The 26,974-nt window shown below is 52.1% G+C and overlaps 11 protein-coding genes and 2 non-coding genes across 13 annotated transcripts; 9 read left to right on the top strand and 4 right to left on the bottom strand.

The window, feature by feature from the left end:
• Nucleotides 1–903: 903 nt before the first annotated feature.
• BO86DRAFT_420615 (actin-related protein 2/3 complex subunit 4 family protein) lies at nucleotides 904–1,676 on the bottom strand (the record flags this gene model as incomplete). Its single annotated transcript, XM_025675217.1, has 4 exons — nucleotides 904–1,023; nucleotides 1,075–1,359; nucleotides 1,428–1,595; nucleotides 1,674–1,676. 4 exons carry the CDS (start codon nucleotides 1,674–1,676, stop codon nucleotides 904–906), a joined length of 576 nt encoding a protein of 191 aa, XP_025525674.1.
• A 288-nt stretch (nucleotides 1,677–1,964) lies between these two features.
• BO86DRAFT_366288 (ubiquitin-specific protease UBP6) lies at nucleotides 1,965–4,026 on the top strand. Its single transcript, XM_025670092.1, has 3 exons — nucleotides 1,965–2,047; nucleotides 2,118–3,740; nucleotides 3,794–4,026. The coding sequence occupies exons 1-3, from the start codon at nucleotides 2,032–2,034 to the stop codon at nucleotides 3,853–3,855; spliced, it is 1,701 nt and encodes a 566-aa protein (XP_025525673.1). The 5' UTR covers nucleotides 1,965–2,031; the 3' UTR covers nucleotides 3,856–4,026.
• A 209-nt stretch (nucleotides 4,027–4,235) lies between these two features.
• On the top strand, nucleotides 4,236–5,182 carry BO86DRAFT_317864 (PaaI family thioesterase; the record flags this gene model as incomplete). The annotated part of the gene is made up of 2 exons (XM_025668191.1): nucleotides 4,236–4,664; nucleotides 4,805–5,182. The coding sequence occupies 2 exons, from the start codon at nucleotides 4,236–4,238 to the stop codon at nucleotides 5,180–5,182; spliced, it is 807 nt and encodes a 268-aa protein (XP_025525672.1).
• Nucleotides 5,183–5,934: 752 nt separating this feature from the next.
• Nucleotides 5,935–8,257, top strand: BO86DRAFT_449534 (putative MFS drug efflux pump; the record flags this gene model as incomplete). Its single annotated transcript, XM_025676723.1, has 8 exons — nucleotides 5,935–6,106; nucleotides 6,192–6,270; nucleotides 6,327–6,385; nucleotides 6,443–6,599; nucleotides 6,659–7,038; nucleotides 7,101–7,473; nucleotides 7,527–7,657; nucleotides 7,844–8,257. Exons 1-8 carry the CDS (start codon nucleotides 5,963–5,965, stop codon nucleotides 8,255–8,257), a joined length of 1,737 nt encoding a protein of 578 aa, XP_025525671.1. The 5' UTR covers nucleotides 5,935–5,962.
• A 658-nt stretch (nucleotides 8,258–8,915) lies between these two features.
• BO86DRAFT_147513 (SGF11 family protein) lies at nucleotides 8,916–10,599 on the bottom strand. Its single transcript, XM_025666270.1, has 3 exons — nucleotides 10,411–10,599; nucleotides 10,126–10,209; nucleotides 8,916–10,031 (listed from the first exon to the last, which is right to left on the bottom strand). The coding sequence occupies exons 2-3, from the start codon at nucleotides 10,189–10,191 to the stop codon at nucleotides 9,105–9,107; spliced, it is 993 nt and encodes a 330-aa protein (XP_025525670.1). The 5' UTR covers nucleotides 10,192–10,209; nucleotides 10,411–10,599; the 3' UTR covers nucleotides 8,916–9,104.
• A 551-nt stretch (nucleotides 10,600–11,150) lies between these two features.
• BO86DRAFT_390834 (GNAT family N-acetyltransferase) lies at nucleotides 11,151–12,636 on the top strand. The gene has a single exon (XM_025672478.1). The coding sequence runs from the start codon at nucleotides 11,256–11,258 to the stop codon at nucleotides 12,417–12,419; it is 1,164 nt and encodes a 387-aa protein (XP_025525669.1). The 5' UTR covers nucleotides 11,151–11,255; the 3' UTR covers nucleotides 12,420–12,636.
• A 1,462-nt stretch (nucleotides 12,637–14,098) lies between these two features.
• Nucleotides 14,099–14,170, top strand: BO86DRAFT_t201. The gene has a single exon. It is a non-coding gene; the product is annotated as a tRNA-OTHER (tRNA).
• Nucleotides 14,171–14,561: 391 nt separating this feature from the next.
• BO86DRAFT_t202 lies at nucleotides 14,562–14,653 on the top strand. The gene has a single exon. It is a non-coding gene; the product is annotated as a tRNA-OTHER (tRNA).
• A 578-nt stretch (nucleotides 14,654–15,231) lies between these two features.
• Nucleotides 15,232–16,468, top strand: BO86DRAFT_366273 (3' exoribonuclease family protein; the record flags this gene model as incomplete). The annotated part of the gene is made up of 1 exon (XM_025670091.1): nucleotides 15,232–16,468. One exon carries the CDS (start codon nucleotides 15,232–15,234, stop codon nucleotides 16,408–16,410), a length of 1,179 nt encoding a protein of 392 aa, XP_025525668.1. The 3' UTR covers nucleotides 16,411–16,468.
• Nucleotides 16,469–18,618, bottom strand: BO86DRAFT_390833 (aspartic endopeptidase). The gene has a single exon (XM_025672477.1). It carries the CDS (start codon nucleotides 18,500–18,502, stop codon nucleotides 16,631–16,633), a length of 1,872 nt encoding a protein of 623 aa, XP_025525667.1. The 5' UTR covers nucleotides 18,503–18,618; the 3' UTR covers nucleotides 16,469–16,630.
• Nucleotides 18,619–18,729: 111 nt separating this feature from the next.
• Nucleotides 18,730–19,731, top strand: cyp1 (putative peptidyl prolyl cis-trans isomerase (CypC)). The gene is made up of 3 exons (XM_025672476.1): nucleotides 18,730–18,824; nucleotides 18,878–18,919; nucleotides 18,993–19,731. Exons 1-3 carry the CDS (start codon nucleotides 18,792–18,794, stop codon nucleotides 19,404–19,406), a joined length of 489 nt encoding a protein of 162 aa, XP_025525666.1. The 5' UTR covers nucleotides 18,730–18,791; the 3' UTR covers nucleotides 19,407–19,731.
• A 1,047-nt stretch (nucleotides 19,732–20,778) lies between these two features.
• Nucleotides 20,779–22,616, top strand: BO86DRAFT_390830 (putative Rab geranylgeranyl transferase escort protein). Its single transcript, XM_025672475.1, has 3 exons — nucleotides 20,779–20,897; nucleotides 20,954–21,975; nucleotides 22,167–22,616. Exons 2-3 carry the CDS (start codon nucleotides 21,270–21,272, stop codon nucleotides 22,499–22,501), a joined length of 1,041 nt encoding a protein of 346 aa, XP_025525665.1. The 5' UTR covers nucleotides 20,779–20,897; nucleotides 20,954–21,269; the 3' UTR covers nucleotides 22,502–22,616.
• A 1,313-nt stretch (nucleotides 22,617–23,929) lies between these two features.
• On the bottom strand, nucleotides 23,930–24,858 carry BO86DRAFT_147446 (uncharacterized protein). Its single transcript, XM_025666269.1, has one exon. The coding sequence runs from the start codon at nucleotides 24,613–24,615 to the stop codon at nucleotides 23,995–23,997; it is 621 nt and encodes a 206-aa protein (XP_025525664.1). The 5' UTR covers nucleotides 24,616–24,858; the 3' UTR covers nucleotides 23,930–23,994.
• Between the last annotated feature and the right edge of the window lie 2,116 nt (nucleotides 24,859–26,974).

Here is a 26,974-nt window from a genome sequence, read left to right as displayed (position 1 = left end):
GAAAGAGGAATGTGTAGAGATAAAGAAGAAGACAAGATATGATGAGATGTGAAGAAATGAATTCAGCCAGGATCCCGGTTGAGTCGCTTGGAGAGCAACCATATACAAGTTGCGCAGCCGCGTTTCATCTATTCACATCAGGTGCTGAAGCGCAGCAATGACCACAGTGTGTTACCGGACTGCAAGCAAGGCTCTACTGAGATACACCAAGAATCAAGGGTACTGCTTATCTTGTTGTGGCAGATCTGAGTTGTATGTTAATAATCGAAGGCAGGACGGTGAGTGAGGCAAACGGTCAGATAATGAGGCTATTCAGAGGACCATGTGAACAGGAACATAGAGTAACGGCTCGATAAGGTTTCATTTGAAGTAAGACATACAAATGAAATGTCCTCAATCGCAAACACCATAAGGGCTTTAAGCTATTCAACGCCAGTCACAGCAGCAGGATCATTCACTAGTACGCCAGAGTGAGCCTGGAATGAGGTAGCATCGCCAGATTGTCTGGTCGTGCTTGGAGGTATTCACTTGAGCTACCGGCTAAACAGGCATCGGTCAGTCATGGAAGCAGCAAAAAAGCCCCATAGCGCTCGAGCCAAGTTAGCAAGCACCCGATAGATGCGCCCCAGAGACTTCTAACACGTCAGAGACATATATGCCCGTGCGGCGCGTTTCTGGTTTTCCATATCTACACTTGTCAGTAGAACTATACTGGATGATTCTGGAAAGAGATGTCTATGCGCAACATGGGCACAATTTTAGGGATGGAATGACAACTGGAAATTTGTAAAAGGAACAAGCATAGAAGAAACACAGCGATTTCCCAGCACCAGCCCAGATCGCCTGTACAATGATTGCTCCTGGGAAAGGAAACCTGATTCATTTAGAATAAGAAGAGTGGCATCAAAGCATACATTCAGTCGAACTGTGATGGCATGTTAGCGGTCTTCCATCGTAGTGCTTAGCCTGGATGCTTACCGGTGTCAAGAACGACTCAGCCACAAAACGGGCACGGGCGTTCAGCTGCAGACCATTAGCATGAGATTGTCTCTTGATAAGGAGCTTGAAACTTACGAAAAGCTTCATCTCCGAAATTTCCTTGTCCACTTCCTCCATAAACTCAATCACGAAATCCACAATCTTGTGTTTGAGCATAGCCTCGGTATGGAAGTTCGTGATAAGGAACGAGATATCATAGCCTTCCACCGGCTTCCTCCGGAGAATCAGGAACGCATCCGCGCGCTGCGTTAAGAATCTCGCGAATTTATGCACTAAGATATGTTCAATTTCATCGGCTTGTTTGACCTTGAGGGACACGCGGACGGAGTTGACCGAGGGTTCAATGAAGGTGCGTTCGTCCTATTCAACAACGAGAATCGCATTAGACAAGTACAGTATCGACACTAATTTGGACCGAGAGCACGTACAGAATTCCGAGAAATGACCAATGGGTTGAGCAAGAGCTCAGGAGAGCTTGCTGCTTCGATCTCTGGCACATTGTGCCTCTCCGAGGTCTGGCTGGCGAAATTGGAAATAGCGAGCGCCGCCGAAAGTGACGAACGAACACATTGAAGATACGGCCGGAGACTCGTGCTCTATTGTAGCGTGTATGAGCATCCTATCGTAGACACAGCCCACTACTCTAATTGTAGTGCTCGGGATGTAGCGCTCACCATTGTGACGTAGTTCCAATGCTAGATCTCTGGTAAATGAATCAGAATGAAATGGCCTCACGGATTGTGAGCATTTATATGCTGGGAAATAGGGAGCTTGATGCTTCGCAGGAGAATGATTCCGCCCGTTGTTGTTGTCGCTTCACTAAAGGAGGCAGGTGATGATGCTACCTACTCAGCACTCAGGAGGGGCGGTCCCCGCAGGGCGGTGATGCAGCCTGTTGTCCATTGCCTCACCGCCTGCCCCACCGCCGCCGCGGAGTTAACTGACGCAGTCATCACCCATTGCCTCATCATTGCCGCCAGAGCTTAGAACTCATCAATTGTTGCATCTCAAATTACAGTGAAGCAAGCTAAGATGGCTTCCATACCAGGTGCGTGATGAATCTTGAGAGATTACATTCGAGCTTTGAGTTCCTCGTCCAGCTGCTGACGCCATGATAGTGATTATCAAACACCAGGGCAAACGCCACGAGGTCGAGCTTGATCCTTCCCTGAACGGTGAAACGCTGAAGTACCAGCTCTTCTCCCTTACCGGCGTCGAACCCGAGCGACAGAAGATCTTGGTTAAGGGTGGTCAATTGAAGGATGAGACTCCATTGTCTTCTCTCAACGCCAAACCAGGGCAGACGTTCATGATGATGGGCACACCATCTGGTAACCAGGGCTCTGCTGACTTGGGCCGACCAAAAGAAGTGATGAAGTTCTTGGAAGACATGACGGAAGCAGAGGCTGCCAAGGCCGAGGGTGCAACTCCTGCTGGTCTACAGAACCTTGGCAATACTTGCTACCTCAACTCTACCCTTCAAGCTCTGAGGGGCGTTCCCGAACTTCAGGAGGAATTGCTCAGGTATCGACCCACTGCGGGCTCTAGCGGGGGCTCCAGCCTTGCAGGTCTTAGTAGCCTCGGTCTAGGAGGTCTTGGTGCTTCGACAGATCTTACTGCTTCTCTTCGGGATTTGTTCAAGCAGATGTCTGAGACGCAGGAAGGCTTCCCGCCACTCATGTTCCTCAATGCACTGAGAAATGCCTACCCCCAGTTTGCTCAAAGAGACCGGAATGGGCATGGGTATGCCCAACAAGATGCTGAAGAGGCTTGGTCACAGATTGTGACACAGCTCAGGAACAAGCTGGTTATCAAAGAAGGCGAAGGGGAGTCTGCGACGGAGGTGTCGTTTGTGGATAAGTATCTTGCTGGACGGTTTGAGTCAGTGACGGAATGCGACGACTCCGCAGCCAAGGAGGTTGGTGAGAAGCCTACCGAGAGCACGGATGTGTTTTACAAGCTCGACTGCCATATTGGCAAGGAAACAAATCACCTGAGCGACGGTATCATGGCCGGTCTCGAGGAAAAGATCGAGAAGCACTCCCCAACTCTGGACCGCGATGCCGTTTACACAAAGCGCTCTCGCATTGCGCGCTTGCCCAAGTATCTCACGGTGCATTTTGTTCGATTCTTCTGGAAGCGTGAAACGCAGAAGAAGGCTAAGATCATGCGGAAAGTTACATTCCCTCACGAGCTTGACGTGGTCGACTTCTGTACGGAGGAGCTGAAGAAGCAGCTTATTCCTGTCAGGGACAAGGTTCGAGAGATCCGAAAGGAGGAAGTGGATGTTGAACGGGCTCGCAAGCGCCAGAAGCTCGCTCATCGCCAAGGAGAGGAGAAGAACGAAGAAGGCGAATCCTCGAGCATGGAGCCCATGCAGAAGAAGAAAGCAGCCGAAGAGCGCAAGGATGATAAGGACGAAGCCATGACCGACGTATTCAAGACCGACGCCGAATACGAGGCCGAGAAAACCGCATCGATCCTTGCTGCCAAGAAGGAATTGTCCGCATTGATCGATCAGAAGCTTGCAGCTGATGCCGGAGCCAACACAACTGGTCTTTACGAGCTTCGTGGTGTGATCACCCACCAGGGTGCCAGCGCTGATAGCGGCCATTATACAGCCTATGTGAAGAAGCAGGACAAGGACAACTCTGGCAGCGCTGAAGGCAAGTGGTGGTGGTTCAATGACGAGAAGGTGACCGAAGTGGACGGAGAGAAGATCGAGACTCTCGCTGGTGGTGGTAAGTACTTTTATTCAAACTGTCTCACATTAGTCTCTAACATGGCCCACCAGGTGAATCTCACTCTGCCTTGATCCTCCTGTATCGTGCAGTGGAAATGCCTCGTGAGGATTGAGCAGCATCCCCGCAGCAGGACATAATGATTGATGCGACAACTACACTTCCATAGATGACGAACTGAATTGATACTTAGCTTGGCTGCTCACCAGAGCAGAATACATTACTTCTCAATAATTATCCTTATCCAGGTTTTGATACTGCCACCGACCACAATATTGCTAAAGATTCCTCGTCTTCTTGGACCCTTGTTAAGTCATTCTAATTTGTAACTAAGTAGAGCGTACACCAAACCATGTGCTGTATTCCTATAGGTTCATGTAGTTGTAATTGCATCACGTGACCGATACCGGCGCTCCTCTTATCTAATCACCGATCCTCCGCATTGGAGACGAGCTTCCCAGCAATGCACTCGTTGCAACTCTAATGCTGAGCAGTATGTTCCGTCTACATAGAGTCTGCCTATCGCAGGCGCCTCACCTTACTACTGGATCACAATCAATCGCACGCTATGCGCGTGCGAACACAAGGGCTCTGAATACCGCCGCCCAGCCGTCGTTTCTCCGATCGTCGCCATGGCCGCGACGATTGCTTTACATGGCGATCTTCGGCACCTGTGGCGCGGCCTTCATAGGCAGCTGGATGGATGAGAATGTCTCTGCGCCCGCCCTGCCAGGTACGCTCGAGGATCAGGGACGACTCGAGGGGATCAATTCGAAATTCGAACACTGGCTGCCGATCGTGCAGAGGTTGCGAGCGAACCCCGACTACGTGGAGGCCGATGTCTACGGCAATTTCTCCGAGGACGAGAAGACGCAAAGGCTCACATCCGGCCCGCTGCGAGGGAGTAGAGGAATAGGACTTCAGGTACGTTGCTTGTCTGACTCCGCCTGAGATGATGCAACGATCCAAAACGGAGCTAGGAGCGCAGTGAAACCTCAATGCGTTTCCCCGGCTTGGTGTTTGGCCTGGTTGGACCGTGGTTCTTTACTGACGGCTGAGTACAGAGGGTCTTTTACAATGACAAGGAAAAAACGGCCGTCAATGTCGCATACCTTGGGCCGGGTCTGGAAGGGTGGCCGACCATGGTCCACGGAGGAGCGCTCGGTACGATCATTGACGAGCATCTAGGCCGTGTCGCAATCCGGAATCTCCCCCAACGCACCGGAGTCACTGCCAATCTCGAGCTCCAATACCGGGCACCGGTCTTTTCGAACAACTTCTACACATTCCATGCCACTCTGGATCAGGAGCGAAGTACGGAGCGCAAAGCCTTTGTCCGAGGCGAAGTTCGTGATATGGTTGGGAAATTGTGCGTCGAGGCCAGCGCATTGTTCGTCGTCCCCAAGAACTACAAGCTCCGTGAAGATGGGGAGCGCTTCTAGCACGGCACAGTGGCATGAGCCTCGCTTGACGGGACGACGCGAGTGAGTGTGTCACGGGATTCGTCCATACCGGGTAGAATTAGAGTTTCGTCTGGTTCGCTTCTTGTCCATAATTATTTCAACTGACTGTGTCTCGGCTTAATATCCATTTCGGGGCTGTATACGCGACGGACAGACAGACAGACAGACAAATCTGGTCTAGGGAGCCATTGGAGTGTTCCATGTCGTACAGTACCATGCTTGTCTACGCATTTATCGCAGTATCTGTAGCGTAGCACTGCCAATGAAGCTTGTACCATGTGGGCCTTTCAAGCTTTCTTTGAAGTGGCATCGATTTCTCCGCAGGGCCCGTTCCCCGCGATTTCGCCCCCCGCATTTTTTCTGGAGGAGGAAGGACACTAGCATTTTCATTGGAACCAAGCGGTCACTCCGGTCTGGTACAGGCCGTGTAACTCCACCACCCTTATGGCAAAACTGGCCAACTTCCTCGGTTGTCACCCAAAGAGGTAGCATCTCCGCTTGTCCATCTCCCCAAAGGAGGCGCGAGGGAGTCATGACGGCTGCCACTTCCGCTATCTACACCCACCGGGTATCTGAAGGGTCGAGGCCCGGTGCTCTCTGTTGATCACTGTGGGCGGCCATAACCTATATAAATTGACATCACCTTGCTTTTTCTGACTAGAATCTCCTCGGATTCGCATTTCCGCCACTGGCTGCGCGGTTTTCGACCTAATCATTGTCAACCTTCTCCCCAGTCTCTTTCCATCTACATTAAGCGCCATGGACATCGCTGTCCAGCGCAGCCAAGCTGGCGTCGACGAAAAGACAGCAGCACATTCATCTTTCGATGAAAATGTCGCGAGTGATTTTAGCCACCGGGAGGTGGCTGGACGGGATTCCAATGAGGCGGACGTTGAAGGCGAAGTGAAGGTGCCAGTGCGTAAATACTCAACTTAAGGAAGCAAAGACTGGCTGGATAGGGAACTTGCTGATCTTGTACGACTTTTAGATGACCTTTCGTCGGTTCATGGGTTTCACTGCAATGGCGTTCTTGTGGACTGGAAGTCAGATTCCAGTCTACTTATTCGGTACGGCTATGCTAATGTCTATCCTACGCTAAGTCGGTGGTTTAACATCTCGCTAGGAGGTATCCCACCTTATATCTATAGAGAAATTGGTGGGGCAGATAGATGGGTTTGGTTTGTAAGACTACACCACGATCTTTTGAGGCATTGTTCATCACTGACTAATGTCACACAGGTTCTGGCAAATCTTCTTGCTCTCGCTGGCGTCTGTCCTTTCGTCGGATCGTTGTCGGATTTGATCGGTCGTCGATATGTTGCCATCATCGGAGCCTCACTCATCTGCATTGGTATGATCGTGAGTAGTACAGCCAACACGATGAATACATTTATCGGTATGTTCACAAGAGAGATGTCACTCTTCACACTGCGAAATATATCTAACAATTTGAAGCCGGGATGACAGTTGCAGGAGCAGGAGCAGGCGTCAACGAACTGACTGCGCTAGCTGCGACCTCTGAAATGGCACCAACGCGACAGAGGGGCAAATATGTGGCGGTATTGATCTTCTCTATCTTACCGTTCTGTCCTTCGGTGCTCTGGGCCCAGCTCATTGCAGCACACAGCAGCTGGAGATACGTTGGCGCATTCTGTGGAGCATGGAATGGATCTGGATTGTTGGCCACAGCTCTCTTTTACTTCCCACCACCTCGAGTAAACTCCGAGGGATTACGCAAAGCAGAAGTCATCCGTCGTATTGACTTTGTCGGCGGATTTCTCAGCATTTCCGGTCTCATCGTGTTCTTGGCTGGCTTACAATGGGGTGGTTACATGGTAAGCGCTGCATGAGATATTTCTTCGCACTGTTTTTCTAACCATCGTCTCTACGTTTACAGTATAGCTGGAAAACCGCTCATGTCCTCGTTCCGCTTATCCTCGGTTTCATACTCCTCGTCCTCTTCGCTGTCTGGGAAGTCTACGGCGCAAAGTATCCCATCTTCCCAAGTCGCTTGAAGCAGGAACCCTGGACCCTGGGCTTGACGCTAGTCATCACCTTCATTTCCGGAGCGAACTTTTTCTCCGTCCTCATGTTCTGGCCTACGCAGTCGTTCAACGTCTACGGCCACGACCCTGTTGACGTGGGTGTTCGCAGTATCCCCATCGGCTTCTCCATCCTGATCGGTGCATGCATTGTGTTATGGCTGCTGAGTGTGCTTCGTGGCCACAACAAGGAGCTTTTGATCTTGAGCAGCGTGCTCATGACAGCAGGTCAGTCCTCCACAACCAGAATGCAACCCTGTATAGATGCTGATCTCCACCAGGCTGCGGCGCCCTCTCCATTGGCCGACTCGACAATCTCTACCAACTATGGGGTATTCTTGTCCTTGCAGGCCTAGGAATCGGCGGCATCGTCGTTCCAGCATCCATCATGACAACCATCATTTGTCCAGATGTAAGACCGCCATAGGTGACCCTCGTTCTGCTCACCCTTCCCCCTACCACAATCCTCCCTTCCTCCACCCCATCATCATGCCACCGTGCAGCCGGCCCTGTCAAGAGTCTCGCTTTCAAATCATGTTACAATCCCCTCCAGTGACTCAGACCAAACCCAACTAACACCTCACTCCTCCCTTCATAGGACCTAATCGCCACCATCTCCGCCCTAACCCTCTCGATCCGCGTGGTCGGCGGCGGCATCGGCTACACAATCTACTACAACATCTTCATCTCCAAGTTCGTGCCCAACGCGGAGCACTACATCGGCGGCGTCATGATGACACAGCTCAACATCACCAACCCACAATACATCGCCGAAGCGATCCAACTGACGGGCGCGTCGCTCCTCGAGGAGCTCAACACGATTCCCGGAATCGCCGGCAACCCCGCGGCGTACGAGGCGGTCGTGACGGCGGGTCAGATAGCGTTCGCAGAGAGCTACAAGTGGGTGTACTATGCCAGCATCGGGTTCGGCGGGGTGGCGATCCTGGCGGCGTGCTTCCTGGGCGATGTGCGGCGGTATATGAACGATCATGTGGCGGTGGTGATGCATTGATACGCAATGATGGGACATCTACAGGGGAAGAAATGCGCATGGCCAAGGTACATACCGCCCCATGATAATGATACATTGCCACATGATGTTTTTCGGCGGTCGTTACTGGTTTTGTTTTGAGATTGGTTCAACCCTGTACATAACTACAAATCAACCCTACATATATAACATACCATTGCCGGAGAAAGAGAGAACCCAGACGAGGACGAAGATTTATATCCCAATCCCCAAACGCGGGAGCATGAATTTCCCCAAAATCTGGCCCACCAAGAACCAGACCCCATTTATCATACATACATACAAAGTTGTTTGCAATGAGCAAGATATCATCTATCCCTAAAACAAATTCCGACGAGAAAAGAGGGAAAATCAAACACCCAATAACATTTCAGAAGTTCACCCGAACGGAGCAAAACATGACAAAAAAAATCAACAAAGAGAGAGAATCAAATAAGAAAAGAAAAGTATGAAGAGGAAGGCACAGCGCCGATGATGTCCCAGAGACTTTTGTCTTTGCTTCTTGTGCGAAAGAACTCGATGGTCCTGAAGTAGTGGGTTCTTTCCCGCCTATTGACGCCTTTCACAATGCCGGGTATTTACGTCAAAAAATGGTGAGTTGGTTTTCGTTATGGCAAATGGAGACTGTTATGTCCAATTGTCTCGGGTTTTCTTTTCGCGATGCAGAAAGGAAGGAGTCTTGCCAAGGATGAAGGGGGTTTGGGGGCAAAAGTAAAAGGTAGAAAGGAGGTATTTGAGGTGAAAGTGGTGGGGAAGGGGGGTCAAATGAACAACAGAGATCGGGATTATAGAACAGAGAACAAAAGAAAGGTGAACCCCCGCGTCCCTGTCAAGAATTGTCCCCGTTGGCTTCGCTTTTGATATCGGGCTCACCGAATGCATCATCTGCAGCGGCCATGTCCGGTGTTAATCCGTTCTTGAGCTTGCTGCTCGGAGGGGTGGGCTTCTTCCCCGCCAGCTTCTTCGGAGGACCGAGTTTCTTCTTCTTGTTCATGGTCGGCGGGCCATCGTCGTCGATCAGGGGCCGTTTGGGCGGAGCGGAGGTGGGCGTGCTGTTGCCGGTGTTGGTGTTCTCCAAGGGGGTCTTGTTGCGGCCACCCAGTGGTCGGCCGGAGATGCCCAAGCAGCGGTCCAGATGCTGCGCCACGCGGGTCACGACAAAGTATCTTGGGCAGTTCGGACACTTCACCGTTGGGAACGATATCCTTTCCGGCGCAGCCTGCTTGAAGGAGCCGTCGGGGGTCGTGGGTGGGCTCGACCCGGGGGTATTCGAGGTGGTGACTTGCTTCTTCTTCTGAGGTTTTACCTTGTCCGTCACGAATGGGTTCCCGTTGACGTCGTGGCCAGGTTTGCTGATCGTCGGCTGCTTCTGGCAGTACTCGCGGTACGGGTCGGGAGGGGCACGAGCCCCGACGCCTGTCACAGGGTACAAGAGGCGCGGCAGCCGGCAATCAGGACAAATGATATCCTTGGTGGTTTGTAGAGGGTTGCCCTTCAAGTAGACCTTGCCCTCGTCGAAAATGGCCCCGTCGGTTTCCACACGAATGTCCTTGAGTTCCTCGAAATCGAGATCGCCTGGCTTGAACGCGCTGGCCGGTTTCCCGCTTTCTTCGCGACGCCTGGTCGCCTCCTCATCTGCCTTCTGTCGGGCAGCAACGACCGCGGAACGCATGCGGGAAACCTTCTCATCGCGATGTACTTTGGCGACTATGTCATGGATGATGTTGTAGAATGTGTCATTGAGGATTTCACAGGTCTACACTGTATTAGCACTTTGTAGAATGGAGCGCAACTAGTAGACAATAGATCTGCGCAAATAAAACGTGAGTCATGATGCTCGAGGTGCTTACTAGTTTCGCTATCGTCCCTGGAGGGAAAGAGGATCCACGTTCCTCAGCCCCTTTTGACTCGCCCATCGTTGTAATTTGTGTGTTCTGAAGTGCCGATCATTAGACATTGCATAGCTTGAAAGCATGAGCTACACGAGAGAAAAACACCAAAACAATAGCAGCGGCAACCGTCAAAAGTGCGCCGGTCGGTACTACCGTCTCGCACAAGAAGATTGCTTGGTAAAATAAGAACGTTCCCATAACGCTCTGTCAAGAGTGACTGTCATAGCCACAGTCCGAACGTACCTTGATACCAACGTATCCTACTCCAATTTGTGTGCTTGGCTCTCCCAAAAGGTCGACCAGTATGGCAAAGTCCGTCTTCGTGCAAAACAAAGCCCCAAGAGCTTTGATGCTATAGCTTCATGCAGGTTGTATGTACTGTTCGAGCGAGTTTTGATCCGGAATTCTTTGGTCGCCGACGGATGCGGATCGATTGGGATGATGTCGTAATAGACAGTCGAGTGTGTGTTGGTCGGATCTGACAAAGCTGTAAAGGAGGGTAGGTCTATAGAGATACCAGCCGATTCAAAAGAATAACACGCGAAAACGAGGATAGGTATTGTCCATTTGGGTTTCAGTGGTGACGGGCGTTTATTAACTGGAGGCGGGAAACGAACTGCCTGCGTATGGCAGGGAGAATCAGCGGACTGCGCGCTACGCCCGTCATCCCAACATGGAGTGTCCACTCACTTGGATACCTGGAAATACAATCATATATATAGCAGAGAAGCTAGTCGATGGGGAGAGCAGGCCAAAGAAGAGACCAAAGAGCAAGCGACAGGCGCAACACCAGGGGCAATCCTGGATTTGAGGGGGGGCCGTGGAGAGAGAGGCTCTTTCGGCGCTGGCCTTTGCCTCATCAAGCCCGGTCCGACCGCCCGATCTTATCTTATCGCATCTCCGCGTTTTCCTCGTCCACCGCTTTGAATCGCGCGTTTCCCCTCTTCAGGCGTCTTTCCCCTCCTTCGTTCTCTGCTCATTCTCTCGTCTTTTCTTAAATTGGGGATATATCCCCATACTGCTATAAACAGCTGTTGAGTCTTAATCTCTACTTTGCACTGCTTGTAGCGTCTCATTTTCTGCCAGTCATGGCATACCAATTCTTCGCAAAGGCGCATCAATCTAAAGCGCCTACCTCTCCACCTTTGTCTGCCCCTCAGGCTTCAGTGTCGACATTTTCTTCCTCCAAACCCGCGCAATATCAACCACCGGTATCCCCAGCGCCTCGTCTGCCATCTTCCTCATCATCGAAGCCATTCTCACTCAACTTGCCCACCCGAGTGCAGCCCCCTTCTTCCAAGGAGACGCCCTTCGAGCCGACCGCGTATCCCCATCGCATAGCATCCGGCCACCCCACTCCGCACCCACACGTTACGGTCGAAGTCGTGAGTACGGCTCACATACCCTCTCTGACTCGGATCACGGGGTTGCTGCTGCCCATCCGCTACCCGAACTCATTCTACACAGCCACGATCACTGACCCCGTGATCGCGTCGCTGTCCCGCGTGGCCATTTACCATGATCACCCGGTGGCCGCAGCGCCCGCATCCACCGCACCTTCTTCATCCACCAATCTTAAGGCACCGACAACCGGCACTGACAAAGTCATCGGGGGGATACGCTGTCGGCTGGAGCGACTGCCTTCCGCTGCCGCGGAAACCCTGCAGGCATGTCACCACTCCCAGCAGCAAGAACCGACCAACCTCTACATCCAGACTCTTCACCTTCTTTCTCCGTATCGAGGCTGTGGAGTCGCAGCCTCACTTCTGAACTCGCTACTTTATGCTTCCTCGCTTCCCTCTGCGTCTTCGAGTCTAAAGGCTCCACCTCAAGTCTCCGACCTGGTGAAACATTACAACATTCGCACTGTCACGGCACACGTGCACGAAGCCAATGAAGACGGTCTGAAATGGTACCTTGCGCGTGGCTTCCAATTAGAGGACGGCGTGGTTGAAAATTACTACCGCCGCCTGAAACCTTCTGGGGCCAGGATCGTCAAACTCATCCTGCAGTGGAACGATGACAAGCACGTGCATGTGGAAAGCCAGGTTCAGAACAGTCTACCATCTTCCACTTTGAAGCACAAGTCAGTCAATGAAGACGACGATGAAGACTGGGAGAAGGTCGAGGCAGAAGACGAGCAGGAGGACCATGGAGTGCAGCCAATCTTGGATTCGGAATCCAAGCTTTTCGAAGCCGACGATAGCCTAAATAGGAAGCGCAAGGCTGAAGATGATCACGCAAAACGTTAGCCTGCTACCGCCTCAGCTTTTTATCACCATGAGCTTCAAGTCTCGTCACGCATTGCATCATTTGGGCATTTTGTTTTGAACTACTATGGATACCCTGTTTGCTACCTGCATCATACACTGTATAGAATACACATCTTCTACCTGGGCTGTGATTCATGAAATTGCCTGTCCACCTCTCATTCATATGTTGGAGTACCTTATCGCAAGCATCTATTCTACCTGAAGTGATTTGTTTAGAAGGAATTTTTAAATAGGATCAAGGCTGAATTAATACCAGAGCCATGTTAGGCCTCCCAATATCACAATCGTTATCCAGAAGACATTAATGATGGAGATAAAAGTGCCTTTGGACCCTGAGCCACTGAGTGCGCCGAGAAGATGGTATCCCTGATAGCTGTGAGTCATAGGAAACATACTCACGTTTCTTGTAAGGCACCCTTAAGTAGCTACACATACCCATCATGGATGGGTGATAAACATGGTGAATGTGATCCTCGGCTGTGGCAGGCAGTTTGTCTACTACATGTACTAATCTGTTTAGTTTGGTGTTCCACAGCCCACAACCCACAACAACTCACAGCCTATTATTTTTCTACGGTGGACCGCACGGTCCAGACCCACCATCGCCTATATAAAGGAGCATTGCGTCCCGCCCCCCACCCCGCCCACGAAATTCACGCCTTGTTCAAAATGTTTCATCGCTCTTTCATCTCTCCCTGCAACTCGATTCTTCCCACAACGATCTCTTATGATGAAAATTACGACATTGCCTCAAGAGCGCTTTATATGCGCCTTAGTCTTGTATCATGAACACTAACACTCATTTTGAAATTGACTTCTCTTCACAGTGCATCCACTGCTACCCCTGGGCAGCAGACAAATAACAACCAGCCGGTGTGGTGTAATGGGTGAATACACCTCGGGCCATGACGTCGGCCAATTCTTTCCTACCTTCTTCTACTTCCGCCGCCGCGTTTGCCAGCACGCCTACTACTGGGATCATCACTTGAGCAACATCTCGCTGGTATGGGTAATTGGAAAACATGTTTAAACCCAGGGGTTTTTGTTGGAGAACCACCTGGATCATTTTCCAGTACCTCGCAGCCTTTCTTTTCCTTCTTGGGGCCTAGAAATCGTACGCCTGCCACGATATAAACTAGAAAGGATAGCACTATACCAACAATCGCCGGTGTGGTGTAAGTGGAGAACATCCCGCACGTCCTGAGGAGATCTGGGTTCGAGCCCCAGCACTGGCACTTTCTTTTTATCGCCCTGCCAAATTGTATACCTACGATCGGTATAGGTCTCAGGTTCGAGCGCGTCGCCTTCGGTCGCCCGTATGGTGCAGCGGGTTGGCAGCACGCCCTCCCCAACAGTCTGCCTGGGTTCGAGTTCCAGCGGCGGCGGCCTTGTTCTTTTTCTTTGTCCTTCGCAGCTTCCCAAAGCAGCGGTATCTTGTCAAGCAACCACCTGATTCTGAATTACAGGAAATAGCGCAAAATATAGCCAGGTCAGTGTCGCTTATTGCCCGCCCCCTCACTAAACCAGTAACCACGCAGGAGGGCGAGCATCGTGCCTTCTCTGCAGCTCGCACCTGCAACGAGTCCGCGCTCGAGAGCAAGGGCCGTCTAGGCGGGGGCCCGACTTACGCTACCAGCATCGGCAGCCGGCTCACAATCGCTGGGGTGGTGTAACTGGTAACACGCCTCTCGTCATGAGAGGAGCTCTGGGTTCGAATCCCAGCCTCGGCAACCTTCTCTTTTGGCCTCTTTTCAGCTTTCTCTTCTCCTTCACTACGCCCGCGAAGCCCTCGAAGGTCAAGAATCAACATTGAAATCCGAAGACACCTATTCATTTCCTTGCGCTTGCTTCCACGCTCCTCCCTTGAGATTACGATTACGATAGTTGCAACGTGGGTTTCTGAGGAGGAAGGAGGAGTTCGCGTGGTAACTCGTTGGGTTCTACAGAAGGCACAATCAGGGTCCGATTTACTCGGTATCTTGCTCGGTGAAAGGTCTTTCGCAATCGACACCATGTCATCACATTATGTCTTTGCCATGGCCTGCTGCGCACGCTTTGGTGGCATTTGACTCATACCTTTGAGGCAGGTCATGAAGAACTGGCCGTGTACTGTCAACGAGACCCGGGGTGGTGTAGCGGAAAGCACGGCAGTCGCGTTCGGGGTAAACCCATCCGCACCATTACAGGCCTGGGTTCGAATCCCAGCCCCGGGTAGTTTCTTTTTCGGTTTCTCTTTTTTTCCCTGCCCTCGCTGTCCAGCAGGACGTCCTTTCATGCTGCAAAAAAGCATAGGATAGAGAGATCAAGAGTAGGTGTGGTTTTTAGCACTATTGTATTCTGGTAAATTCATAGGATCCACTCAAGCTATTTAATGACAATGACAAAACTACATATGCCTCAACAGCTCAAATCCACAAGAACAGGATCTTCTAGCTTAGATGTAGCAAACAAACGCCTGAATCTACTAGAATGACTGATAGCAGCAGTCAAGATGTCGATCTACTATGAGCATAGCGTACAAACTAGTGCCGCTATCAAGGCTTAAGCAGCTGGAGCTCCCCCCTTCACCGCCTGGAGGGTATCCCCACAATTCTGCCGCCGAAAAATGCAACGCCATTTGAATCCACCGACGAACTTACGAACTTTCACTCACACAGCAACAGAGTTGTTTCAAACCAAGCGCATCATCTCTCTCCAATTCCCCTATCCAATCTTGACAAACTATCAACACAACGCCGAAGCATCAAGATCAATAACGACACGAGCCTCTCTACCATTTGTGAACGGAACAATGGCCTCCTCAGCGCCGCCCCCAGCCCTGACCCTCCCCCCCTCGCAATTCGCCCGCCTCCAACCTCACGCCTACCTCCTCGCGCACCTCTCGCCGCCAGCGTCGAGCAACCAACCCTCCCTGCGCGCCAACGGCCGCCAGCCCGCGCAGTTCCGCCCCACCTCGGCCAACACGGGCTCGCTCACCCACACGAACGGCAGCGCCGTGGTCCGCGTGGGCGACACCACCGCCGTGTGCGGCGTGCGCGCCGAACTCCTCCCGACGAGCGACATCGCCTCGTGGAGCGTGTCGCACGCTTCGTCCGATGCGCGCAAACGCCAGCAGAACACCACGACGACGACCAAGAATGATGACACCGACGCCGACGCCGAAGAATCCCAGATCCAAGACCTCCACCTCCTCGTGCCGAACCTCTCGCTGAGCACCGGCTGCGCGCCGGGGTTCGTGCCGGGCGCGCCGCCCTCGGCGCTCGCGCAGTCCCTGTCGCATCAGATTCTGGGGTTGCTGCACAGCACCCGCTTGGTCCGGGCGGAGGATCTGCGGGTCTGGTATCAGGTGCCGACGTTTGGGGGGGATGAGGAGATGGAGGTTGATGCGGATGCGGAGGAGGAGGAGGAGGGACAGAAGGGGCAGAACGATGGGAAAGAGATCAAGGCGTTTTGGGTGCTGTATATCGATGTCATGATCGTCTCGCTGGCGGGCAATGCGTTTGACGCGGCGTGGGCGGCGGTGCTGGCAGCGTTGCGCGATACCCGGCTGCCGCGCGCGTGGTGGGACGCTGATAATGAGATGGTCGTGTGCTCGGAGGCGGTGGCGGAGGCGACGAGGCTGTCGCTGCGCGGGTTGCCCGTCGCGAGCTCGTTCTGTGTGTTCGAGGCGGATGCGGCCGCCGGGTGGCGGGCGGTCATTGTGCCGGATGCTGAGGAGGAGAAGATGATTGAGGAGGATCAGCGCAGGGGCATGCAGCGGCGGTGGGTCTTGGCGGATCCTGATGGGTATGAGGAGGGGTTGAGTCAGGAGCGGATTTGCTTGGTGGTGGATAAGGAGATGGGGAAGACGGTCATCGTGAAGATGGAGAAGAATGGTGGGTGGGCGGTGGATGGGAGGGAGTTGAAGCAGTTGGTGGATATTGCGGCGGAGAGATGGGAGAGTGTGAAGCAGATCTTGGAGCAGTGTTGAGATTCTCTTCTTCCTCTTGTTCTTCTTATTCTTCTTAACATGCATGAAAATAGCTAGTGTTACAGTAAATGATACCAAATTCGTTGTCATCTCCTTTTCTATTGCTTTCTTATTCCCTCGTGGTCAGTGATGTGATATTGTAGGGTAAGTCAACAAGCACCAGCAACCTAAAAAGCAACGAGTCCGCAACTCCACCAATGCATCTTATTCAACAATGCTTTCAAGGACTGGTTGCGCCTGCATGTCGAGGACTTCGCCGACGACGCTTGGTCGGAGGCTCACTGTCACCCTCTGCGCCCACAACCGACCAGTTCTCTTCGTCCGCCGCACTCGACTTACTGCTGAGCGTGGGACTCTTTGGTTTGACGGCTTTCTTCGCCTTGTTAGGATAGAAGAGGGATACTGTGAACAACTCTAAGTCTTTAGCTTCCTCTTCTTTGTCACTGGACGTGTTGGAATCTTTATCGTCGTCGTCAGCATCAGCATCATCGCCTTCCGCCTTCTGGTCCTTTTCTCCGGATGTTTCACCACGGCTGCTGTCGGGGTTCTTGCAATAGGAGAGAATGCGAGAGAAGAAGCCCAGATTCTCTTGGTGTTCGGAATGTTCCTTCCTGTCCTGTGGATTCTCGTCATTCTCCTCATCATCCTCGTCCTCCTCACTGAACTCCCACATCTCACCAATCTCGTTTCTAACCAAAGCAGTACCCCACAAAGAGATTAGGACCCCGGGGACAAGGTACAAGAGCGCGGGCTGAGGGTGATCGAAGATCTGCATCACCACCAGCGTCGCAATCATCCCCAGCAAGTATCCCACAACACTGGCCTTGAAGTACGTCTTGGGGAAAGAGCGAGCATCGTGGTATGGGGGCTGCAATTCAGGCTCCTTTGGTGCCACAGATCGCGTCCAGAAGCGCTCTCCCCAGCCTCCAGTGGCGGACTGATATGTAGGCTTGATGAATTCCACTCCATTGCCCTCCGCCCGAGCCTTCTGTAGGCCCTTCCGCTTGTAGTAGAGGTAGAGGTCAAAGCGCAGGGCCAGCCCCACCATCATACCCGGGATGATAATGTCGCCCAAGCCCAACATAGCCAGCGAAACGGTGTCGGGGGCTTCGCCAGAGACCGGAGGCCGTGGGAAAAGAAGCTTGATGGGAACGTCGAGTTTCTTGGCGACGGTCACCATCAGCGGGGTGAAGTAGACGAAGTAGATGTCGTAGAAGAACAGGGATCCCAGGATGAGCGATCCGGTCACGAAGGTCGAGGGAGACATGAACTGCAAGGTCCCGTAGCAAAAGCTGAAGCCCAAGAAGTTGGTCAGCCACCATGGCTTGGTGACGAATGTGAAGTAGCCGATCGCGGGCAACGCCAGGAGGGTACTGAGGAGATCCAGCATGTCCAGCCAGACTTCGCCACGCACGAGTCGGTGCACATGAACGCGAAGCTTGGCTCGCCAGTATAGCGTGCTGCGAAGTTTCCAGATCGCAGTACGAACAGCACCGGGAAGTGGGATTCGACTGAAGACGCCGGGGAGGGGAGAACGCCGACTGTCTGCCGATTGAGGGCTGTTTGGGTCGTCTTTGGCGGCGATGAAAGCCTGCTCGGAGGGTTTCTGTTTCCAGGTTCGGCCAGCGGAGCTGTATCTCTTTGGGAAGACGAAGGATCTGACGACAGAGAGAAAGTCTTTCAAGAACGCTACAGCGAAGAAGAGCCCCATCTGCGAGAAGTAGTAACCAAGGATCTTGTTCAGCGTCTCAGCTCCCTTGTACTTGATGAACAAATACAGTCCTCCAAGTGTGAGCCCGGCTGTGAGAGGGAACATCAAGGCGTCGCTTGGTGCAAGACCCTCCATCTTGTGGCCGTTGCCTTTGTTTTCCTCCTCCGACTCATCGTCATCCGATTCGTAACCGGAGTCTTGTGTTTTCTTGGGGGGTTTCGTGGCCGATGGCGGTTTCGCTAAGGATGCATGCGCGCCAATATAGATAGGAAAGATCGCGGAGAGGAGGAGGTGGCCGTAGGTGGGGAGAAGAGGCTTGATGAGGGTAAACTGATAGATGACCTGGCCCAGGATCTCCGCGAAAGGGCTGATGTCGTCCATGGTGGCTGCGGAGGCCTGGAGCAGGCGTCAGTTGGCTGAACTATGAGATATGCTGCCTATGTGGGGGGGTGAAATGGTTGTTCTGAGATTTGGGGCAGAAAGTGCTCAAGCCATAGCTGTTTGAAGCAGTGTGTTTACCAGGATCTTGGGATGCGGTCATTGTTCCGCGTGAATATGCAATGCCAAGGCCGAATCTTCACTTTCCCGCCGCACCTCCACCTTTGCATGTCCCATCCTTCCCCTCCAAAAATTCGCATATCAGTACTAGAGTACTAGCTTATCTCTCAGAATGGCCACTGATGTAGCATTCGACACGAGCATGGTATGGCTATCGGGAACCATTTCCAGAGAGTTCAAGCTGCTAACAGGTCCCAGGGCTCGTTCACTGTCGAGCTCTACAATGCGCATGCGCCCAAGGTCAGACACAGAAAGACTAAGCTCACTACGCACATCAAGGTTCTCCTGAGCTGACTCATGCCATGCCATCTAGACGTGTAAGAACTTCGCAACCCTTGCGCAACGAGGATACTACAACGACGTCATTTTCCACCGCATTATCCCCAACTTCATGGTTCAGACTGGCGACCCTACCGGCACCGGCAGAGGAGGAAGCTCCATCTACGGCGAGAAGTTTGAGGACGAGATCAACCCCAACCTGAAGCATACCGGAGCTGGCATCCTGAGCATGGCGAACAGCGGTCCCAACACCAATGGCAGTCAGTTCTTCGTCACGCTGGCACCGACGCCGTGGCTGGATGGAAAGCACACTATCTTCGGCCGCGTCAAGAGCGGCATGAGGGTGATCCAGCGCATGGGTCTCGTGAAGACGAATGGCGAGGATAGACCGATGGACGAGGTCAAGATCATCCGCGCCAGGGTCGTGGAAGAAGGCACGGACGAGTGAGATCGTTGCGGGGGAACATCGAATACTGCGAGGCAGATTGGATCAGAGAGCTCCGTCGACACATCCCATCGATGTCTACTTCCTGCCAGTGGAACGAAGGACAGCCTTCGGGCCATATGGAGGTCAGGATGACCAGAGCTTGAGAAGCATCCTGACGCCGGTAACCACGCTATTGGCGGCGTCACACACAGCACTGACGGCCATACTTCTGTGCCATCACGGCGATACATGGCTCAATTGTTGTGTTACAGAAGCTACAGCTTACTATTTGCGAAGGAGAGGTACACTCGTGTAGTTCGCAGACAAACAGATGAAATTAGATGAGTGGAATGTATCACTACAAAACGAACCGCTTCCATCAGATGTTACCATCCAGAGCAGCAGATACAGAGTGAAGATTTTTCTACCACCCCTAATAAGACAAGGACCAGTGAAGGCTTGTCCGTAGACGACATACTGCTACGATTGAGACAGCAGTAAGCCGGTGCAGAGCACTAGGAGTGGTGTGAAGAAGAAAGAAACCTGACATTGTGGGAGATTTGCTCCTTAAGCGGTTCTCCCAGATTCCGCCTAACCGCATCAGGAGTAGTGCTGTATCTCGCGGCCTTAGGCATATTTCTCCATGTATGATGCAACAATGCATAGCTCCTCCTCTACTGTAAAAAGTACTATATAGTAGAAAGGGACTTCTAGGTAGAGATGAAGGAGCTCTATGGGAGTTAGCAAAGAGCTTAGCTTGATCTCGAGGAGTACATAGGTTGATCTATAGCGCTATGACTTCTTTTGCATGCAAATTATAGCACCAGCACTACCTATCCAGTCATCCTGGCTCCTTGTCTTTGCCATGTGCTCACCAGGTTAGCTGGTGAAGGATAAGCACTCAATAAGTTACTTCCGACGGACAGATAAAGATCACCTAGGTACTCGATGCACTTGGATTTGTTGCAAATGTCACGGTGGACACCTAGAGCGGGTCCGGTGATGTGCCTCACGTGATCCACCACGGCGGGTCATGTATTTCTTCGCGCGTCCTTCGATTTCTTTTTCTCCCTAAAAAAACCTTCTCGTTCTCGAGACGAATGGTTTGGGTTGCACCACCCATGGGCTGGATATTCCTGCTACGAAGGTGTTCAACAGCTTGTCATCCAACGTGACGGCAGCTGGTTTTGCTCTCAATACAACACTACAGCACTAAGCCCCTCATTCTAGCTTTGTATGTTGCCAAGTCATCATCGCAATGGAGTCACTAGCGGATACGCCGTGGGATGTAACAATCTCTGGCACTGGGCTGGCCCAGTCTCTCCTAGCACTGTGAGTTCTATTCAATGAAGGTGCTCGTCAACTGCATCGCTGACTGCTGGGTGCTTGACAGGGCCCTGTCTCGGTCGGGTAAGAACGTCCTGCACGTTGACAGGAATCCCTTCTACGGGGGCGCCGAAGCTGCCTTCAGCCTTCAAGAAGCCGAGGAGTGGGCCAACAGAGTCAACAATGGTATGTCCATCGTTCTCGAGCTACAATCTGCGCACTGTCTGACGGGTATGGATAAGTGAAGAGACTGGCGACCACCCTTTCGAAGATGCTAGCGTACGCCTAGGAGACGGATCTCCTGAGGTCGGTACACAATTGTCCGCTTCTCGAGCATACACTCTCTCGCTGTCTCCGCAGCTTATCTATGCCCGCTCCCAGTTGCTACCCACCTTGGTCTCATCCAAGGTCCACCGACAGCTTGAGTTTCAGGCCGTCGGCAGCTGGTGGATCCACAGACCTGGGGATAGCGGTGACAAGCGATTGTATCGCGTCCCTGGCAGTCGCGAGGACATTTTTGCGGATGACATGATCAGCGTGAAGTCGAAACGAACTCTGATGAGGTTCATTCGTCATATCGGGCCGTCTCAACTGGGCGCTGATGAAGCTGAGGGCGAAGGCTCGTCGCTGCAAGAGGACGTTGGTGATGCATCCTTGACGGAGTACTTGACGTCCAAATTCAAGGTGCCGGACGAGCTGCATGCACCGTTGCTTTCCCTCTGTCTATCGCAAGTCTCTCCACAGCAGACCTCGGCTCAGTTTGCTGTGACTCGCATCAAGAGGCATTTGGCCTCGCTGGGTGTCTATGGCCCTGGCTTCGGAAGCCTCGCGGTCAAGTGGGGTGGTGGCTCCGAGATCTCTCAGGTCGGATGCCGCGCCCTTGCCGTGGGTGGCGGTGTTTATGTTTTGAACACTGGCATCAATTCGTTGGATCTCCCTGCGGAAGATACCACAAATGAAGATTCTCGCATTCAACTGCTGCTATCCAACGACGAGGTCATCAAGACTAAGTTTGTTGTTGGCTCCAATTGGGATTTCCCTAAAGCAGCTCGCCTGTCTTGTGATTGTGACAGAGTAGCCCGGTCCATCTCGGTTGTTTCGTCTTCCCTCGAGAGCCTCTTCCCGGCCACGGCGGAGGGCGGACCTGTCCCTGTTGGGGCGGTTGTCGCTTTCCCTGGTGCTTCTCTTGGGCGGGCTGATGATTCGCCTCCGGTCTACATTCTGGTTCACTCTAGCGAGACGGGCGAGTGCCCAACAGGACAATGTAAGTTGCCAATTCTTTATTCACTCTTGCCTTTCATACCTCTCTGCTCTTATGATGACTTATCTTCAAAACTTATCTACATTGCCTGATCACTGTTGATGTAAACTTCACGAAGACTGATAAAGAGCACCCTACATTTTGTTATTTCCGCTGCATGATTGTTAACAACATCTTGCTAATATGTTTTTCAGGTGTTCTATATGGTAGCATCAACATGCCCGGGTCCGATGGACAGGCCTTAATCAATAGTGCTGTACAGCAGCTTCTTGAATCGGCCGGCGGTCCCAATGCGAAAGTTCTTTGGTCGCTCCGTTATACTCAGTGGGGACGAGGCGAGACTCGCTCCGCTCAGCCTGCCATCTCAGCTGAGTGTGTAATCCGCCTTCCACCCCCAAGCCTTGACCTGGCTTTCGATGATGCTTTGATTGACACGGTCAAGGATGCCTGGCAGGCTATCATGGGAGATGAGGCCACCGACCACGAATTTATGACGTTCGAGGATCGTGAGGGTGCTTATGAGGAATGATGTAGCTGTAAATGCTCTCTGTATTACTACAGTGACGATCTGACGAATACACTTAATGATCATAGAGCTTTTGTCGATAGACCTGATAATCCACAAATTGACTTTGAATGTTGATCGGTTGGTGACACATGAGCTGTCTTCCCACTCTTCTGTAGCCGATGTACGACCCTTGGAATACCTTGTACCCCCTATCTCGCAGATGTCAGATGCAGCCTGACAAAGCGACGAGCTCAGCTAGTGAAAGCTTGTGAGATGGAAGCAAACTCCGTGGCACACTCGTGGCCGTAGCACTTGCTGCACTGTACCTGTTGTACCTGAATGTACCTGAAGATGTGCTGTACATGTACATGTACCTGCTTAATGCTTATCAACAACGCCAAATTCAAGCCAGCAAGCCACACCCCACTGAAGCACCCCTCGTCTCCTCCGCTACGTGTCTGACCTTTTCTCCTTTCCAGGAAGGATAACAAAGGTGTCCACATCCACCACTGCCGGCACCACACCCAACCCAAACCCACGAAATCAGAACACCACATCCCACGAAACCGAACTTACAAAAGCTCAAACTATTTACCTCAATCACATCTTCTTTCTTTCCCGCACCCTCCAAATCAACTGGGCCATGGTAGCATGCCGGAAAGCAGAGACCGGCAGTAGGTAGTGTAGAATAAACGACTTCCCAAAGGGGAGAACGTGTGGGCCGCGCACCCTCCCGCGCCCCCACGTTCGATCATATCTGAAACACGCTGTCTTTCAATAGTCGGCTCGCCCGGCGGCCCAAGGGGGCGGATTACCGTACGTACTCACTTCCTGAGTAAAATTTGCTGAGTATGAGCTGGGAGTTCCTTGCCCAGTCCGTTACTGGAGAAGGGGGGGGGGGGGGGGGGGGGGTGCTGGGAGGAAGAAGTAGTCATTTTTGCATGTTCACCGGTTTGCTGGCTCTGCTGGTGTATGGTTCAGACGGGGTGATACTGATATGGACGTAGATTAGTTCTACCTGCCTGGGGACAGAGGAGGTTGGAGGAAGGACGGGCGGTTGGGAATGCCCTCATTTGACTCGATCGTGGCGGGATATGGTATCATGGTTATAATTGATTTGGTAGCGGGGTGGTTGAGAGGTTGAGTACGTGGGCGTTTGGAATAGAGGTCATATACTTGTTGTTGTTCGTGGTGGACGGGTGGGGTAGGTTCTACACATACTCATATGTCGTCTCTACGGAATACTCCGTATAAAGTTAAGGATCCATTAAGGTGGTGAGTACTGCCGGGAAGCTGCATGCATTACGTCGTGGGCGGAACAGACTCTGTGGTGTCAAGGGTGATACTGAGACTCTTTCTCGCGAGAGGATGCGTTTATGCATGACACCCACCAGGTTTGGTCATTGCTGGCAGGATGGGAGGGAGGGAGGTGAAATGGCCCTGCGGATCGGCTACGTCCTGCTAAACTGACGACACTCTATCGACATGCTCAACAGTTGATGACTATGAGCAAGTCAATGAGTGCACCGATCATCCTTGTAAAGGGGCGCTATGCGACAAGCAACGCACTCTACAATTACTCTTGACGAACCACCAAGAAGTGCAAGAATAGTAAAAGAACATCGTCCAGCTCTACCAGTTGGAAAGATCCCGGTTTCCGATCCCTCTTCGATGGCAATTGGCGCGGGAACCCGGACCCTTGGGAAGAAGGACAGCCTGAGCCGTTTTGGACCCTGAATGGGAGAACCGGCGAACACTAGACTAGTACGGAGCGGAGATGGAAGATTGAGAAAGCTGTGGATCGATTGCCAACTGCCCTTGATGTCATCGTACACGGGATGCATCTGCTTTTCTATCCCGGGTTCCGATTTCTTTTTCTGTCCGGTTGTGGAAAGAGCGCGTTTGTTGACAATTGAGCAGCCGCCCATCCTTCCTGATTTAGCGATGGGGTTCTTGACTGTCAGTGGGGGGCGCTTGTCTTTGTTCAGGATTGATAGACAGACAGCTGGGAACCGAACGGCCACGATTGGAGTGAAGTTGAACTTTGCGTAACCTGTACGATTTTGGGAGATTTCATGTATGTACATACTGCGGAAGACAAATGACAGAGCTGTTGTCTGCATGTGGTCTGACATGTCAGAAACTCGGCCAGACCTGCTCAGGACAGTACATCAATCGAGGGCCAGCAAGATAGATGATGTCTGTACGAATCGTCAAATTTTCCAGGGTCCCTGACAGCTGCCAAGGCTGGCGTTCAAGCTTAATTACCCGGCATTGGGTTTTGGCGAGTCGACAATAGCCACCCGCCCAAGGGCACTGCAAAAGAGGGAATGACCTTGTAGATCTTTTTTTTTACTCAGTTCACCGCGAGTCAAGATGGTTAAGTTTGGTCTGCAAAGTTGAGCCGAACAAGCGTGCCCTTTTCCCCCCAGACTTAACCAGCCGGCTATGCGCCCAGGTGACTAAGAACCCCCCCATCGGATGCACAACAAGAAAAGTTCCATCAATGAAGAATCAGTTCGTAGGCGCAACAGTACGTAGTCAGTGGCAGGTCGCGGGCGTACACGCGTCCAGACAACAAACTCCGAAAGTCTGCTGTATATCATTGGACTCTGAATCTTCAGGTTTCATGGTTTCGACTTGTTGATCGCGATCCACTATGGCCAGAGTACGAGTACCATAACTGCCACCAGGTACGGAGACCATGGCTAGGATTCCCGGAGGCGAATCCTCTGGCCCTGTCAGCCCATGCTATTAGACTACCCATACTCTTTCCTCCACCTCTGTGAGGCTCAAGGCTGGGTGTCGTCTGGTTTGCCACTGCGCCGCAGTCCGGCGGCGACACGGCCGGGCGGGGAGTGGCCATTGTTGTAACTTGTAAGGCGCTCAATATGTGGCCGGAGAAGTATCCATGGTTAACCTGCTATAGATAGAATGTTCACATTGAAGAGGGAACAAGGTAGTCAGTCCACTTTTCTTGTCCCTTGGATGTGGTCATTCCAGGTACGGTGTACTCGAGTACGATTCTACTGAGTAAATCGCATTCGGAGCGGGCGTGTATGTGACGGAAGACCGAGCGGTAGCAGATTGAAGAGGGCAATATTGAAATGATCCTCCAGTCCCTACGCAATAACGGGCACCATGGAATGGTAGTGGTGGTGGTGGTGGTGATTAGTGCTGAGTGTAATCTGACTGGCCTATCGACAGTCGGGAATAGATAGAATAGATGAAATGTTGCTGACGGGCAATGAGCCTAGTTTCACCTTTTGCACCTTTGCACCTTTTCACATTGCTACTCAGTACTCTGTAATTCCACATCAACAGGGCAAGATGATCAACCTGATGGGACACGCGGCCCGTGGGGCTACTGGACCATCCCCCTAACAAGTCGCCCCTGAGTGGCTGGCCCGGCGGGAAACTGCACGCAGATCCAAAAGGGCGTTGCACCAAACACGCTCATCCCAGTCTTGACCACTGAAGTTGGCTTCCAACATGCTCGGTCTGTCTGTCTGTCTGTCTGTCGCGCATTCTGACACTCACTGGTATTTGTTTTGCAACTTTTGACCATAACCCGTGGGGGTGTTGAAACACCCTGGGTAGAAGAAGCAAAAGAGAAGTAAATCTTGAGCCTGCAGCCACCGACTCATTGATGCATTGTTAGAAACCTTGAAAAAAAGTCAAGCAAGGCGAAATACGATAACGATAAGAATAGAAATCAGTACATTTTCACAGAACGGCAGTGGCTGCGCTTTTCATGAACTCACCACTGGAACATTCCGAGAAGCCATCGCAACTTAACCCTTCCGGGATGGAGCGAGCAACAATAGAAAAGCCCATTTTTATTGTCCGCCACCCACGATCCCCTCTCCCCCTTCTTTCCATGCCCCAAAAAAAGACAAGCTGTCACCCCCCATCATCTGATACTTAAGTTTCTTACCGTTGTTCTGTAACACGGGAGAGCCCGGGTTTGGGATAGATAGACCAAGGCAGCAGCGGGCGATCAACTGTCTGAGATTTCTCGGCGTGCACGTTGACGACTACGCAATCGATCAGGGATCTCGAGTGTCGAGGGCAATTGCACTAAGCAGCGTACGCACATACTCTGTACCAGTACTCATACATGGTGCACATGTACTATGTTGCGAACATAATCGTCCTCTCGTGCCATAGTGGGCCACATCACGACATCTGTAGAGAATACCCGAGAAACACGAGGAGTTTAAAAAAGAACAGGTGGTCTTTATTCGATCCGGCTTGTCGGCTCTCTCCGGTGGTTGACCGGTTGATTCTGCTGATGGGCGAGCATTTTCTAATCGGTATCTGTATGCATGTATGTAAAAAAGGTGCATTGAGGGTCTCGGAAGGATTGCGAGAACGGGAAGACGAGGACCTGGGGAAGTCAAGTGCATTGACGGTTGTTGGAAACATGCCATCCATGGAATACTTTATCTATCACTTGCGTCCTGTCAATGCCAATCTCTCCAACAGCGATAG

The sequence above is a fragment of the Aspergillus japonicus genome (assembly GCF_003184785.1).
Source record: "Aspergillus japonicus CBS 114.51 unplaced genomic scaffold BO86scaffold_42, whole genome shotgun sequence".
Classification (NCBI taxonomy): domain Eukaryota; kingdom Fungi; phylum Ascomycota; class Eurotiomycetes; order Eurotiales; family Aspergillaceae; genus Aspergillus; species Aspergillus japonicus.
This window is presented reverse-complemented; position numbering and strand designations above follow the sequence as displayed.

What these genes read in the sequence shown, in the direction of transcription:
- BO86DRAFT_390830 (XM_025672475.1), top strand. Translation starts at nt 21,270, where the DNA reads ATGAGGTTCATTCGTCATATCGGGCCGTCTCAACTGGGCGCTGATGAA. An exon ending in CGAGTGCCCAACAGGACAAT is followed by an intron (nt 21,976 to 22,166) that starts GTAAGTTGCCAA and finishes TATGTTTTTCAG; the next exon opens with GTGTTCTATATGGTAGCATC.
- cyp1 (XM_025672476.1), top strand. Translation starts at nt 18,792, where the DNA reads ATGGCCACTGATGTAGCATTCGACACGAGCATG. An exon ending in TAGCATTCGACACGAGCATG is followed by an intron (nt 18,825 to 18,877) that starts GTATGGCTATCG and finishes AACAGGTCCCAG; the next exon opens with GGCTCGTTCACTGTCGAGCT. An exon ending in ACAATGCGCATGCGCCCAAG is followed by an intron (nt 18,920 to 18,992) that starts GTCAGACACAGA and finishes CATGCCATCTAG; the next exon opens with ACGTGTAAGAACTTCGCAAC.
- BO86DRAFT_147446 (XM_025666269.1), bottom strand. Translation starts at nt 24,615, where the DNA reads ATGTCAGACCACATGCAGACAACAGCTCTGTCATTTGTCTTCCGCAGT.
- BO86DRAFT_366288 (XM_025670092.1), top strand. An exon ending in CGAGACTCTCGCTGGTGGTG is followed by an intron (nt 3,741 to 3,793) that starts GTAAGTACTTTT and finishes ATGGCCCACCAG; the next exon opens with GTGAATCTCACTCTGCCTTG.
- BO86DRAFT_390834 (XM_025672478.1), top strand. Translation starts at nt 11,256, where the DNA reads ATGGCATACCAATTCTTCGCAAAGGCGCATCAATCTAAAGCGCCTACC.
- BO86DRAFT_147513 (XM_025666270.1), bottom strand. Translation starts at nt 10,191, where the DNA reads ATGGGCGAGTCAAAAGGGGCTGAGGAACGTGGATCCTCTTTCCCTCCA. An exon ending in CAGGGACGATAGCGAAACTA is followed by an intron (nt 10,032 to 10,125) that starts GTAAGCACCTCG and finishes AATACAGTGTAG; the next exon opens with ACCTGTGAAATCCTCAATGA.
- BO86DRAFT_390833 (XM_025672477.1), bottom strand. Translation starts at nt 18,502, where the DNA reads ATGGACGACATCAGCCCTTTCGCGGAGATCCTGGGCCAGGTCATCTAT.